The sequence below is a fragment of the Talpa occidentalis genome, unplaced genomic scaffold, assembly GCF_014898055.3.
Source record: "Talpa occidentalis isolate TD23 unplaced genomic scaffold, MPIMG_talOcc4v2.1 talOcc4.8, whole genome shotgun sequence".
Classification (NCBI taxonomy): domain Eukaryota; kingdom Metazoa; phylum Chordata; class Mammalia; order Eulipotyphla; family Talpidae; genus Talpa; species Talpa occidentalis.
This window is the reverse complement of record NW_023605194.1, coordinates 80967132-80981968: the sequence shown is the minus strand read 5'-3', so window position 1 is coordinate 80981968 and position 14837 is coordinate 80967132. Positions and strand designations below refer to the sequence as shown.

Here is a 14837-nt window from a genome sequence, read left to right as displayed (position 1 = left end):
GTAGCAATTTTGACTAAAACTGCAGTCCTATATAAACATGCAAGATTTTTGAAGAAAATTAGCATTACAATGTTAGAAAATTTTAAAATGCTATCTTTTTTTTCCTTGAGATCCCGATTTTATTTCTTTTTTTATATAATTTTTTTAATTTTTATATTCCCCATACAATTGAGACTCCCTTATTTTGACCCCAATCCCTCCCCTCCCCGCACCCCACCCCCCATAGAGTGTCTCTGGTTCATAGTTGTTTGTTGATTTTGATTTTTACTTTCTTATAGTTATTCTTTTTTCTGGTCCCTTATTTAAGTTTTCTAGATTCCTGCTATGAGTGAGACCATCCGGTATTTTTCTTTTTCTTTCTGGCTTATTTCTCTGAGCATGATCCCTTCCAGTGCCATCCATGTTGCTGCAAAAAATGTACATGAACTAATGCTAGGTTTAGCAGTATTTTGCCTGGTTTCAAAATTGTTATTATAATAACAAAAGAATTCATTCATCTAACTTTGCAAATTCAGCAATAATAAATATGTATCTCTCAGAAATAGTGTGGTGCAGTCAACATTTTTCAAAATTTCTAACACATATAAGAAAATAATATAAAAGAAAATGTTCATAATTTGTCAGAATGGTTAAGAACAACCCCATAGAAAAAATTTGGTTGCCTGTTTCACTAACTGAAGGAGAATACAGAGGAATGAGGGAAATTTCTTCTTGATCCTACAATGGAATAATCATAAAAGAGGAGACACTTACCTTCATTTTCACCTCCCAAATAGAAATTACTTAGAGAGGCAACTAAAATAGCTTGCCTGGAGAAAGACTTCATATCTGATACTGTCTCTTCAAAAGAAGAAAACCTATATATGTATGTGTGTGTGTGTGTGTGTGTGTGTGTGTATGTGTGTGTATTTATTTACCACCGGGAAATCAAAGGGCAGAACACTCAAGGCAGAACACTGAACTTCCTGATACAATTTAAACCAACCATTGTGGGAGCAGAGAAGAGTGGGTTATGGTAGTTGTTACACCACCTTCTCTGTAGGAAATAATGTAGTATTGATAACAGCAACAACTGTGCCAGGTAATATCTAACATGGTAGAATGTTCATCAAGCAATGTAATGTCTTCTATACTAACAGTGGTGCAACATCTTTGCATTTTTAATATCTTCTTTAATTAGACCATATTGTGCCCACATATATGTAAATATATTTTAAAAAGGAGATGGGCGATATATATCCATATATGAGCAGGTCAGGTATCCATGTTGTCATTAAGTCCTTAAAAGTCTCTGTCCAGGGACTGTAGACAGTTCTATGAGATCAAATATGAAACAGTTAAGAGTCCAATTTTTGCCAAACTTTACATTTAGTGCCACTCTTGGAAACTTGTTTTCCTTTTTTACCCTTTTTGTCAAAACCTCTAACTCCATTCCTCTCCTTCTCCTCTAGTGCTAAAGTTTGCTAAAGTTTGACAATGACTTCCCTATCAAATAATCTTTCAATACTTTCCAGGTTTTACTCCATTCTCTTCTTGCTTCCATGGTTTCTGAGAAGAGGTAAATAATTCTTGTTGTTTTATTATTCTGACATCATTATGGATTTCTTCTTAATCTTAATTTTCTGAAAATTCAAAATGACTTTTGGCATCTCTCTATTTGGTATTCTCAGATCTTCCAGGATCTGTGGTTTGGTGTTGGACAATTTTGAAGAAATTATCAAACATTATCATTCCAAATATTTATTCTATTCCTCTCCTACTTCTGTTATTCTCATTTCAAGAATGCTACTTTTATAGTTGTCCCACATTCTTGGACATTCTGTTCTAAGTGTTTGTTCTCTTTGGGTTTCAGTTTTGGAGATTCCTATTGAGGTATTCTCAACCTCAGAGATTTTTCTTTAGTGGTGCCCATCAGAATGATTCTCCATTTCTGTTATAATGGTATCATTCCTAGCATTTCTTTTTTATTCTTTCTTAGGGTTTCCATTGCTCTGCTTACATTGACCCTCTTTTCTAGCAAGCTGTTCATTTGCCCTTAGCATAGTAATCACATTTGTTTTAAATCTCTGCACCAATAATTCCAACATTCCTGCTATGTTTGGCTGTATGCTTGTTCTGTCACTTCAAATTGTATTCTTCACAGCAAACCCTGTAATTCTAGTTGCTAGACACTAAGTATCAGCTAAGGAAATGGATTTTTAGAAATGTGAGGTGAAGTGGAAGGAGGGTGTAGGGTAAATGAAGATTCCTCAGGTTCTTGCAACGTTGGCCTCTGTGGCTATCACCTGTGCCCTTGAATGTAGGAGGTGCTTTGGAGCATGGGCTCAGGATATGCATGCCTGATGGTGGGCACCTGGAGTGCATAATGGGCACACCTGAGACTGGAGGCTGAGCATATAAGGGCAATGTCACCAAGGATGGGGGGCAGCAGAGAGTGGCAGAGAAATCACAAGAGAATGTCAGAGAAAGCCCTAAAAGTAAAGATCCTGCTGGGGGGCTGGAAGGCCTGCCAGCTTCCTGGATACCAAACCACCCTACTTGCCCTGCACCTGGCTGCCTCACTACAAATGGTGTAGAACAATCATTAAAAGCCCCTAAAATCCACTGAGTGCTCCAGAACTCACCTTTACCCATCTGCCCAGATCCTTTGAGAACTTTCCCTGTGCTTGCTGATACTAGAGAAGGTTGGAAAACTTTAGTCCATGACTAATTATGTTTCAGTGACTGGTTGCTTCACAAATTATTTTTAGATTTTTTCATTCACCCTTTAGGTGGCAGAGAATGACTTGAGCTGGCTGAAGTTGAGTACTTTCCTTCCCCCAAGTTAATTATGCTCTGATAATACACCAGCAAGTTGACTAGCTTCCCCTGAAGAGAGACCTTGTTAAGAATGCAATGCCCCATTGTATTTCAAAATGGTACCCCTCCCTTCCTTTACCAGAGCCAGAGGCAATTTTTCTCAGATATTTACTGTGGGAACGTGGTTGAGCTTCTACGGTAAATTTCAGAATACTGTGGGCTCCCATAGGACCCAGCCTACCGGGAGTTTTTCATTTTCAAAATTGTCTGCACTGGGCCTCCAGCCATTCATCAATTACAATTGTGGCTTTTACCTCAGTACTGGTTCCCTCAGTGGTTTCCACTCATGAGTCTCTGCTCTGGTAAATCCTCATTCTCTGTATTTCTTACCAGTCTCTTCAATCTTGGGGGCAATGGTTATCCCTGTGTCCTTACCTCTCTTACAGACGCTGGAAGAATTGTTGATTTTTCAGTCTGTTCAGCTATTTACTTTCCTGTTAGCATGGATATTTTTAAACTCCTCAGCTGGGTAACTGAAAACCACAAGTTCCTGGCTAGAATTTTAAGGAATTCCTCTTCCTTTATCTATGACCCCTTGCCACTCTGCTAGATTTTTACAGCTATAGTATGCCGTTTCACCAATTTTTTTTGATAAATAGTACAATTTTTTGATACTACTTGTTTTACTCAGCCTTACTTGGCACACCTTGTAGGTTTCCTGAATCAATAGACTTATTCAGTCATGTGTGAATAGCAGAATAATTTAACCAGTGTGAATAACATAGAATACTTCAAGTAGATTTATGGGTGAAAGCTGAATTAAAAGAAAAAACACAAATATCTAAAAAGTAGATGCAACTCAATTGAAACTATTCACTGGCATCTCGAGGGTTCTTTGAAACAGATATGAAGATGAAACAGTTCTCTGCCTAAAACAAAAGGTTCAGTTCTTAGGCTAATGAACTTTTTCCTAGACAAGGGAATTTTTCCAAATCATATGATTAAAATGTTATCAAATCTTTGCTCAAACATAGTTCAACGAGACAAGTAATTTTCAAGTTTCAAAACACATAAGAGCAGCATCCCCTGTTTTTCCTATGTTATGTTATATTTCCATTTCACAAAGGCAATCACTTTAAAATCCTGCATTTTCTTATTCTGTTATTTACCTCCACACACCAAAAATGTGATCTTATTACTATATGTTGAGTGTAGGGTAAGGAAAAATGTCAGGCTTTTCTGCCCTCCCGCCATCAGGATAGATGATGGATCCTTGCGTTCCTGAATGCATGCCTGATGGTGGTCACCTGGAATAGGGTGTGGGCATAAGTAGATGGGATTCACCTGGGCTGAGACTGGGCTTTTAGGGGGCGTCACGGGGATGCCAGAAGAAGCCAAAAGAGAAGCCTAGAACGAACAGAAGCTGAGAGAGAAGCAGAGAACGCCGGAGAGCCCAGACAGAGTTAAGGCTTGCTGAGGGCTGGGAGGCCTGCTAGCCTCCCGTCCCCCCAGCACCCCTGCCTGCCGTGTACCTGGTAATCCCAATAAAAGACCTGCAATAATCCACTGAGGACTCTGACTCCTCCTTTACTCAGTCTGCTGGATCAGATAACCTGCACTGTGGCCTGTCCTGCCCCTACATTGAGTTTTCAATTTTAACTATTGTCTCCTGGCTTCCTACTATAGAATGGAAGAGGATACCTTTCTAGTGCAGGTTCCTACCCCCAATTTCTCTTCACCTCATTGTTTAAATATAGTTCAGGAATAATTTCGGTCAGATCAATAGTCAGTATTCATATCACTGTTATTATTATTAGTGATGAGTGTTATAATTAATTTTCCAATCTTGAATGAACAATGTTTCTTTGGAGGTAAGAATCATCTCTTTTAACATTTATTTTCAAACTACTCATAACCACTCATTACTAATTCAAAATCTGAATTCTTAGTTTTGTAGGGATGCCATAACAAAACACCTCTGACTGAGTGACTTGAAGAACAGAAATTTATTTTGTCTTAGTTGTGGAGGCCGAAAGTCCAAGATCAAAGTGCCCTCCAGATACTCTGAATCTTCCTTTATTTTCATTCCATCCCTGACTTTAAACACATCTGCCTACAACTTGCTGAGAATCGTGCATTTTTAAAAATCATATCTATAAATATCTTTCCTAACTGAAAATTTCCCACAATACAGACTTCTAAGTGGAAAACATTTTCCTTTAGAATTTTGAAAGCATTTTCTCATTGTTTTCTGGCTTCGGTATTACAGTTGCGGAGTTTAAATATATTCTAATTCTCCATCCTTAGTTTTGAAAGTTTTCCTTCTTTAACTTCTCAATTTCCTTCATGTCATTTTCATTCTTCTCTTTCTCTGTGTCCATCTATTATTTTTGATCTCTGACCAATAAAGGTCTTTTTTCATCATTATACTGTAGTAAGTTGGCCCTTTTGTTGATTGCATCATATATTTATAACATGCTCTCTCATTATTTCCTGGACTTCCTTCCACATATTCTTACTATATAGACATTGTTCTTCCTAGCTAATCTACTTTTCTCTTGTTTTGACTCCAGTCTTCCAATTCTTAGTTTCACAGTTCATTTTATTATTCCTCATTCTTTAAATATCCTTAGACTTATCTTCTACACCCTTTAATTTTTTTCATAATCTGATATTTAATCTCCAAGAATTCTTTTCTGTTCAGTGAATGTCTCTTATTTTGATTTGTTTTGTTCTATAGCCAACTGTCCTGTTTTATATAGGTCTATACTTCTCATCTCATATTGCACTAAGGCTATACAATAGAAATATTTTAATATTTATTTCTTAAGAACAGCACAGTGATATTGTGTTTCCTCTGCATTTCTACTTTCTTTACATTTATTTGTTTATTCATTCTTTTTCTAGTTAGGATTCCCTTAAATGTCTAACAATGTCTGGTTGAGCAATTTTAGCAATGAAGAGTTCAAAATCCACCTGAGACCTGAGTGAAGGTGGGAACTTATCATTACACAAACTTTAGTGCAAGGCAACCAGTCTGCAATATTGTACTGGAAAACTCTTGACTTTATATGTTTATGCCCACACAACACACATACACTTTATATACTATATGTGTGTGTGTGTATACACATACATAATGTAACACACAAACACATATGGCAGTTTCTCTTATAGTAGGTTATTTTTTCTGGAGAAAATTCCTCCAATGTTGTGTCAATGGAGATATGAAACTGGTTATAAGTCCTCTCAGAATCATTTTAGACAAGCATCACATGTTTTGTGAGATGACTTGAACTTTATTTCCTTTGATTCTACCTGGACCCTCAGCTATGCCCAGTGTTTCCGAAGGGTACCTTGGATCAAATTCTCCAAATAATAAACCTCGTTTACTAGGGTGGGGACCATTACCAGCAGTAGCTATGTGGAGGGGCTCTGATTCTCTCACAGACTATATTTTCTGTTCATATGTTCATTCTTATACTTGACCCTTCTTGCAGAGGCACTTGCTGCCTCTATTTCCTGAGACTTTGAAGGTTCTATCACAAAAAGCAGCTTACATTTTCTTTTCTGATTTGTTTCCCTCTCAACTTACATTTTAACTTTTTCTAAGTCAGTCACCCCTCATCCATCTCCTTTCAAGGGTCAAACCTCTATTAGTATTGTCTCATCTGTCACCACTTTTGTCCTTAGAAGAGAAATCTTTTTATTCCTTTCAATTTAGTAATGTCAGGGAAAAAAATGAATGTGTTTGTTTAACAGAAAGCCACCAAATCACATAAGGGGGACACTAAACACATTATGTATTTATTTCCTAATATATAACTTCCCTTGTAACACAAATCTATATACTAGAGGACTACAGGTCTTAAAAGACTTAGTTTGCTAGGATTGCAGAAACCAAGTATCACAAATTGGATGAATTAAATAACTGAAATTTATTGGTTCATAGTCCTAGATGGCAGAAAGACCAAAATCAAGCTCTAATAGGAAATTTAGCTCTTAGCCTTTCTCCTTGGTTTACAGATAGTTGCTATGTTCACATTGAATTCTCCCTGATATTTGTCTGTCTCCAAATTTATCCTTTTTATAAGGATGACAGTCATGTTGAATTAAGGGTCACCCTAACGAGCCCACTGTAATTCTATTACCTCTATTAAGACCTTATCAATTGGGCCTCCCCGGTGGCGCAGCGGTTGAGTGCTGGGTTGTGAAGCTGCCCGCGGCCTCTGAGGCACCGGTTCGATCCCCGCTCCCCGGCTACTGGGCGAGGGTCCCACATGGCGCGCAGACCTCTCCTGCCACCCGCTGCTCCCCTCAGCAGTGTACTTCGGCCCCTCTGCCTGCTCTGCAACCTGCTCTGGCTCTGGTGAATTCTCTCACCCTCCCATGCTTCTGACTGTACACAGTGCTTGAATAAATAAATAAATAAATAAATCTTAAAAAAAAAAAAAAACCTTATCAATTAAAGAAGTTCATATTATGAGGTACCAGGTAGAGGGGGTTGGACTTCAACATATGAGTCTGGGGATGGGGTTGAACAGAATTGAAACCATAATAGCTCCCTTTCAATGAAGGATGAAAAAGATGGTGTAAAACTCAGTAAGATGTTTTTATAAATTAGAGTGAAGATAACACAAATCCTGCCACATTCAAGACTTATGGTCCTGAGCAAATGTACCAGAGCACACCTGTTAGATACTCTAGGAAAAGGGAAAAATACATTCCTGAAGAGGATATACGTCAATGAAAGATCCACACATGTTTTTGTCTTTTCCTTGTTACTATAGAAGCCTCTATGGTTCTCATTTGTTTGTGTACCAGATATAGGTTCCCCCTGCAATCTGAAAAAAACATTACTATTTGGTAAGTTAGTCTTTTGATCTGGAAATGTTAAAAAAATTTTTCATAAAATTAATGCCAATATCATTACCAAATAGGAACATTATACTTTTACATAGTGGGAGAACCTTGTGTGGGTAGATATGGACACACTGGCTTAAAAACAGAGTTAACAGGACATAAAATAATAAAGTAATTTTTTAAATCATAAGACTAAAATGCCTTTTTCTAAGAGCAGAAGTTATAATTTGGTAAATTAGGCAATTTAATAGAACTTTATACCTAAAAAAAAATACATCAGGAGATCAAATAAATCAAAGATTACCAAGGTGGGAGGTGCTTCAGAATCACCTGGGTCTCTTTCTACATACAGATTCCCAACCCTGCCCTATATATCCTGAATAGAATTTTCACAAATGCATATTTTTTTAGATCCTCTCCAACTGATTCAAATGTAGACTGCCAGATCCATCTGCCTTGTTTTTGACTTGAGGAAATTGAGACCATTTTAACAAAATTACAAAACACAGCACATATTTAATTTTAAATGGTCTAGTTTTGTTTACATATGACTCATTTCATTTTAATCAACAGAAAACCCAAGGATTAGTAGGAACTACTTCAAAAACACTTTTTTTCATAGTCAGTGATGCAACTACTTCTTATTATGTCAAAAATAAATTAGATATAATAGCTTCCCTTTAGTAAACTTTTAAAGTCAACAATACTTTATCCTGGCAGATCAAATAAACAATCTAAGGTAAAAAAGAACAATTTACTAAAGGAGATATTAGAAACTTACAGATGATGTCCTATCCACTTCACAGCGGCTGCTTAGAATAAAACAGGCCTCAGCATCATCCATCCTAGATGCAGAGAAAAGCCAAAACAATCACATGCAGAAATATTTATGATCATCTAAAAAACAGAATTTGTGGCTTAGTGAAATGCATATAAAGTATCCTTAAACACAAATGAAAGCTGGATTTCTATCAAATCATTACTATGTTTGAATATTAACAAAATAATTACTGCTGAGTTAACTATGTTAAAATTGAGTTTATGACAGAAGTAAATGTCAAAATTTACCTATTTTATGATTTTGTAATTTTTCATATATATGTCTTATTTAAACCAAAGGCATTATATTGATGTTTATTTTATAATTAATTCTATTTTACCTCAATTCAACTAAGAAAAAACAGAGCTGTTTAGAATTCATAAATTAAACTTTATTTTATGATTGAACATCTTGTTCCAAACCCTTGAACTTCATACTAAGGTTTAAATGTGTTTCATAAATTGAATGATACAGAAACAGTATGTCAGCGTTTTACAAACAAAGTTCTAAAAACAAAAATATTTATTTTCAAAATAAGGAATGATTTATCTTTCCAGTTCATTATAGTAAGTCTTTTCCAAAAAAAATTTCTATTGAGAACAAAGATTAAAATACATGGAATTAGACCAAACCACACAATACTAGGAAAATGCTGAGCCATGGTAATTAAGATAATATGAGTATTGCATAATATTTTCTAAATACCTTCAACAAAACAATTCAAAACTCATGCAACTGACCTTTTGAAACTGGTTTGGAGAATTCTATTCCTTGTTTCTTGCATGGGAAATTGTGTTGAAGAATGTGTTAGTTAACATTAAATACCAAACCTTTATATGACATTAGGATTAGAAATGAATATTAAAATGGATATTCCTGTCTAACTTCTTTCTTAACTCAGTTTTTTAATACATCCAGTCTGTTAACTCTCATCCTCATTCTCATCCTCTTATATTCCTATGGAGGAATGTTCCTTGTAAAAGTCATTTCTTTTACTAACATAATTTCTAATACTAACTATTAATAATGAGTGGTGCTAATCCTAGCTTATATCTAAGTCTTCAGTTATGACACAAATTCATAATGACCATGATATGGGCATTACTAGCTTTTAAATGTGATTAACTTAAATCAAATAATAAATTAAACACACTGATTATGTTTGCAGATGACTATAAAGATCCAAGTTATGTAAGTGATTAAGAAACTCTTTCTTTAGAGATTTAAATAAAAAATTTAAATAATTGCAAACACCAAAGGCTGTGTTTTGCTTGAGATACTGGGAGAACTGACTAATAGAGATCTGTCATATGTACAGTGAAAAAAATCTATGCATTAAAAATATTAATACATTTTCAAAGCAAAATTTGTCAATTATGTACTATTCAATCTATCCTGAGTTTCTACTGACTTTTTTTTAGAAGTTAAGTCACTGAAAAAAAATCTTAGTTAAATTGACCTATCGAAAGAATCAAAGCAAAAGAAATGTCTAATTTCCATTATGAGCTATTTAGTCATTATTTGCAGGATGAGGTAGCAAGGAGTCTGAGGGTTTTCTCCTGTTCTTTTCTATCACCCTCCCCCCACTGCACAGACAAACACACAGACACAAATATAGAACATGTAGTCACAACATAAGTAAAATAAAAAGAACATATACGCACATACACACATAAATATATATATATATATACACACACTCACTAAATCACATAAGCAAGTCAGAAAAAAAATTTATGCTATAAAATTCAATGCAGACTTTTAAATCTAAAAGAGTATGTGGGACAACTCAAGGATAAACATGAAGACATATTTAAAACTTTAAAAGCAACAGAAAACATGATGCTAAGCCACGAGTGTTAGGAATATCTTCTGGCTTCTGAAACTATACATGTTTCGCAATTGCCCTGACTCTCTGGTGGCCTTGGTCTACTCAACCATGCTCTCAATCAGCTCATGTGGAATAACCCTGTGACCTGTGACAAATGTTTGATACTATGTCACCATTAAGTTGAGTTGGCTGGAACATGCACAACAAAAAGAGAGCAACTAAGACCTTTCACATCTGTGATTCTTCCAGTTCCCAGAGACTGCCACCTCTGACACCAGGCAACACAAAGGTAATCATCCCAGGATATAACACAGGCTTCTTAATATTTAAACCCTAACTTAAACTACTTTGGAATCTCACTTGTTTCATACAAAACTTTTATTGGTGGAATAAAAACAGATTCAGTGACTTGGAGACTGATGGTGACTCTGGATAACTCAGCTCATTTCTGGCTGCTTGAGATAATTATACCATGCTACATTTCTCATAATGTGTAGACACGGTCTGCTGCACATCTCTGTACTGAGAAGTACTGAGGACTAAACACACTGATTTTTAAATTTTAACCTTTCAATTTAACCAACAGTAGGGCTAAGGTAAAGCTTTGTATTCAAAAATACTTAAACCATCTTGTAATACTGAAAATGGATTAAAAAATTAAGGCATCGGGCCTCCCTGGGTGCGCAGCAGTTGAGCGCTGGGTTGCAAAGCTGCCTGCAGCCTCTGAAGCGCCGGTTTGATCCCCGGCTGCACCCGGGCCACTGGAGGAGGGTCCCACATGGCACACAGACCTCTCCTGCCGCCAGCTGCTCCCCTCAGCAGTGTACTTCGGTCCTTCTGCCTGCTCTGCTCCCCGCTCTGGCTCTGGTGAATTCTCTCACCCTCTCATGCTTCTGACTGTACCCAGTGCTTGTATAAATAAATAAATAAATCTTTAAAAAAAAAAAAGGGGCATCGTGAAATGAAATTAAGATACCTACTTTGCTCGCAACAAATCCTGATCTTTAAGAGCTGAACCTTGAAGGTAAATAACTCTTTGTGACCACATTGGAATCTGTAGTACCCTTCGAACTTGCACATCCATTTCAGTAGGACACAAAATCACCACATAATAATCCTGGTAAAACAAAGTGGTAATTGGTTAGAAACAATGAAGTTTTATTTTATATTGCGTAAGTGAACAGTGAATTTCTAAGAACATTTTGAAATACGGTAAAATAGAATTTAACTCTTGTAATAAAATTTTTCGTTCAAAAGTTGGGCATATACTAACAGAAAACTATAATAAATATAACAGAGGCATATAAAATACAAATAAATCAATATGATCGTACTGACTATTTTCAATTTTGCCATTGGCATGAAGAGGGGACAATTAGTGTTTGAAAAACATTTGCAATTTTGTTTGAAAAACATTTGCAGTAAAAGTTTTAGTTATGATTTAAGGCTATATTAAAAAATATGTATTTCATATTTTGCAGGAAAATTGCTTAAGTATAATTTATACTTCACAATGTTACTTTCAGAATAAAAACTGTTGATTTATGTAATTTATTAGTATTATCATGAACTAACTGCAAAGCTTCTGAATATTTGAATGATGATTCATTAAAATATTGATGACATTGACAAAGTAAATGAAGGAGGTTGAGATCAAAATATTTCTCAAAAAAAGGTCCTTTAGAGAAAATAAGAACATACTCCTAAAAATAGAATTTAAAACTGACCTATAGGAATTCAAATTCTCTAGTAAACTGTTATCATTTTATCACTCTAAGAGATAATTGTTGGGAACTTTTAGAGTTTAAAAAACACTCTAAATTCATATCAGACAAAATAAATTAGTAAGGATCAAATTTGGGGAATCACATTTCTTGGAAATAAATTTTCTTTATAAGAAAACCTGAAAAAATTGAATAATAAAAATATATATGGAACTTCTCAAAATATGCAAAATTTCATAAGACCACAAAAGAATGCATATATAACTTAACTATCTCTTATTAGATATTTTAAATATAAAAATAATACCTAAAAGGTCTCCACAGGCTCTACCCACAAAATGAGAGAACAGAGGTTTCTGATAAACCACTTCCCTAAGTACAAGTAGGAAAAACCTATTTTTTTTCCCCACAGGAAACACCACCAGCTCTTCATCAGAAACAGGAGACTAAACCATGTATTTATGTCTTTGAGGTTGATGGCTCCTTGTTGGGGCAGAATAGGGAGAGGGTCAGAGAGTTGTGGCTAGAGTGGTGACTGCACAGGTCAGCAGAACAAGCTGTGAACCAGGCACAGACTGTGTGGGACCAGGGAATGTGTGCAGGATGTTTGTTAGTGAAGGGACAGTGAAGACATATCTACACGGGCACTGGGACTGGTTGTTCACTCACAGAGAATCAGACTTTTGGCTGCATGAATGGCAGAGAATCCCTTTCTGCCAAGATGGAGGGAGAGAGACATGTTGCACAATGTGCACCAGAGGGAAAAGCTAAAATAAGATGGGGCTCTGGAATTTATACTCTCTGTAGCAGTGAAGAGGGTTTGTTCTGATGAGCAAGGGAAAAAGAAGCAGTGTAAATTTCTTTCACTTTAACAACCTCCCTCATCACAAGACTGAGATCAAGTCTTTGGACTCAACTATCATTCCACTCACTTACTGGATGCCAATGTAAACAAATACGATTTTTTTTTAAAAATGAAAGCCATAGCACCCCAATGAGCAAAAGCAAATAAAGCAAGTCTCATGCCTAGTAATAAAGAGCTACTGAACACAAAATGGAAAAGTAGAAAGAGAAAAATATAACTCCACAGACTTATATGAAGGACACAGATTTTAGACCTGCCAGAAAAAAAAAAAAATTAGAGTAACAATCTTAAAGAGGTTTTAGCAGGTCAATAAAATACAAAAGTCACCCTCCCTGGTGGCGCAAGGGGTTGAACACCGCACTCTGAAGCAATCCACAGCCTCTGCAGCATGAGTTTGATCCCTGGCTGGCCAGGGAGCAACGCACATGGCAAAGCAGACCTCTCCTGACTCGCCCACTATTCCCCTCAGCAGTGTACTTCGGTCAATCCCCCTGTTCTGTTCCCAACTGTCTCTGGTGTATCCTCTCACCCACCACATCTCTGGCCTGTACCCCAGGTCTTGTATGCATAAATAAATAAATCTTTAAAAAAATGAAAGACAAAAGAGTTCAGAATATTAGAAAAGAGATGCAGAGGACAAAGAGTTCTTCACTAAAGAGATTGAAGATACTATAAATAAAATTCAAAAGAAGATGAATTAAATGAGAACAAATATGGAAAACATATTAAGTAGACTTAAGCTGGCAGAAGAGAGAATTTTGGGAATTGAAGATTCAAATGTACAAATGGCTCAAGCAAATAAGAAAAAACCCAAGATTTAGGAAAAATATAGAAGCTCTATGAGAAACATCAGACTCCATTAGAAGAAGAAACATAAAAATAATGGGTATCCTAGAAGGTGAAGAGAGAGGGGGAGACCTTATTTAAAGAAACAGAGCTGATAACTGCCCAAATATAAGGAAAGAATTAAACATGAATGTGCAAAAAAACAAAAGAACACCCAAATTTCTAAATGCAAAATGACCTTCACAAAGAAATATCATTGTTAATTAACAAAAGTCAATGCTAAAGAAAAAATATCAAAGGCTATTAAGAAACTAAAAAAATAACATACAAAGGCAACTCAAACAGACTTTTATCAGATTTCTGAAAAGATGTTTTCAAGGCTAAAAGAGAGTAAAATAAAATATTTACACTTTAAAAGATAAAAACTTCCAACAAAGTATTTCCTATCATGCAAAATTATCATTCAAATATGATGAAGAAAAAGACTTCCCCAGTCTTACAAAACCTAATGGAGTTTACCACCTCCAGACCAGTCCTCCAAGAAATGTTAAAAGGAGTTCCACATGAAAAGAAAAAGCACATGAACATAAAACTTTGACCAAGGTGATAAACAGTAATACATGATCAGGAATATACCAAGAGTAATATGAGACAAGAACAAAACATTGAAGGGGAAGAAGCAAAAGACAATATGTATACATTTAAAGGACACTGAGTTGATAACAGCACAGAAAAGACTATTTCAGATATAGAAAGCTTGATAAGACCCTTGTGGTAACCACTAAACAAAAACCTAGAATGGAGACACCTAGAAGAAATGAAGAAACTGAAGAAATGAGAACCACGGGGTGATATAATTATAATCAATATTTACATACCCAAGAAAGGTATACCCAATTATATAAAATAACTATTAACACACCTAAAGTAACACATCAATAGCAACATGATAACCATAGGGATGTCAACATATCACTTATACCAATGGTAGAACATTCAGACAGAAAGAAAACAAGGAAATAGTGTCCTTGAATGAAGCAAATGATCAGATGGACTTAATAAACAGTGACAGAGCATTCTGTACATGGAATGCACATTCTGCTCAAGAGCACATGGAAGTTTCTCAAGGACAGATCATATACCAGAACA

At 35.7% G+C, this 14837-nt stretch overlaps 1 protein-coding gene across 3 annotated transcripts in view; it reads right to left on the bottom strand.

Annotated features, from left to right (window-relative positions):
- The window catches only part of KCNT2 (potassium sodium-activated channel subfamily T member 2), a 304909-nt gene that overhangs the window by 126717 nt on the left and 163355 nt on the right, over positions 1-14837 (bottom strand). For all 3 annotated transcript variants that reach the window (XM_037496318.1, XM_054690179.1, XM_054690180.1), the window contains exons 11-12: positions 11294-11430; positions 8444-8507 (exon numbers count right to left, since the gene is read on the bottom strand). In XM_037496318.1, the coding sequence (XP_037352215.1) occupies positions 8444-8507; positions 11294-11430 (201 nt within the window). The remainder of the gene's footprint in view (positions 1-8443; positions 8508-11293; positions 11431-14837) is intronic.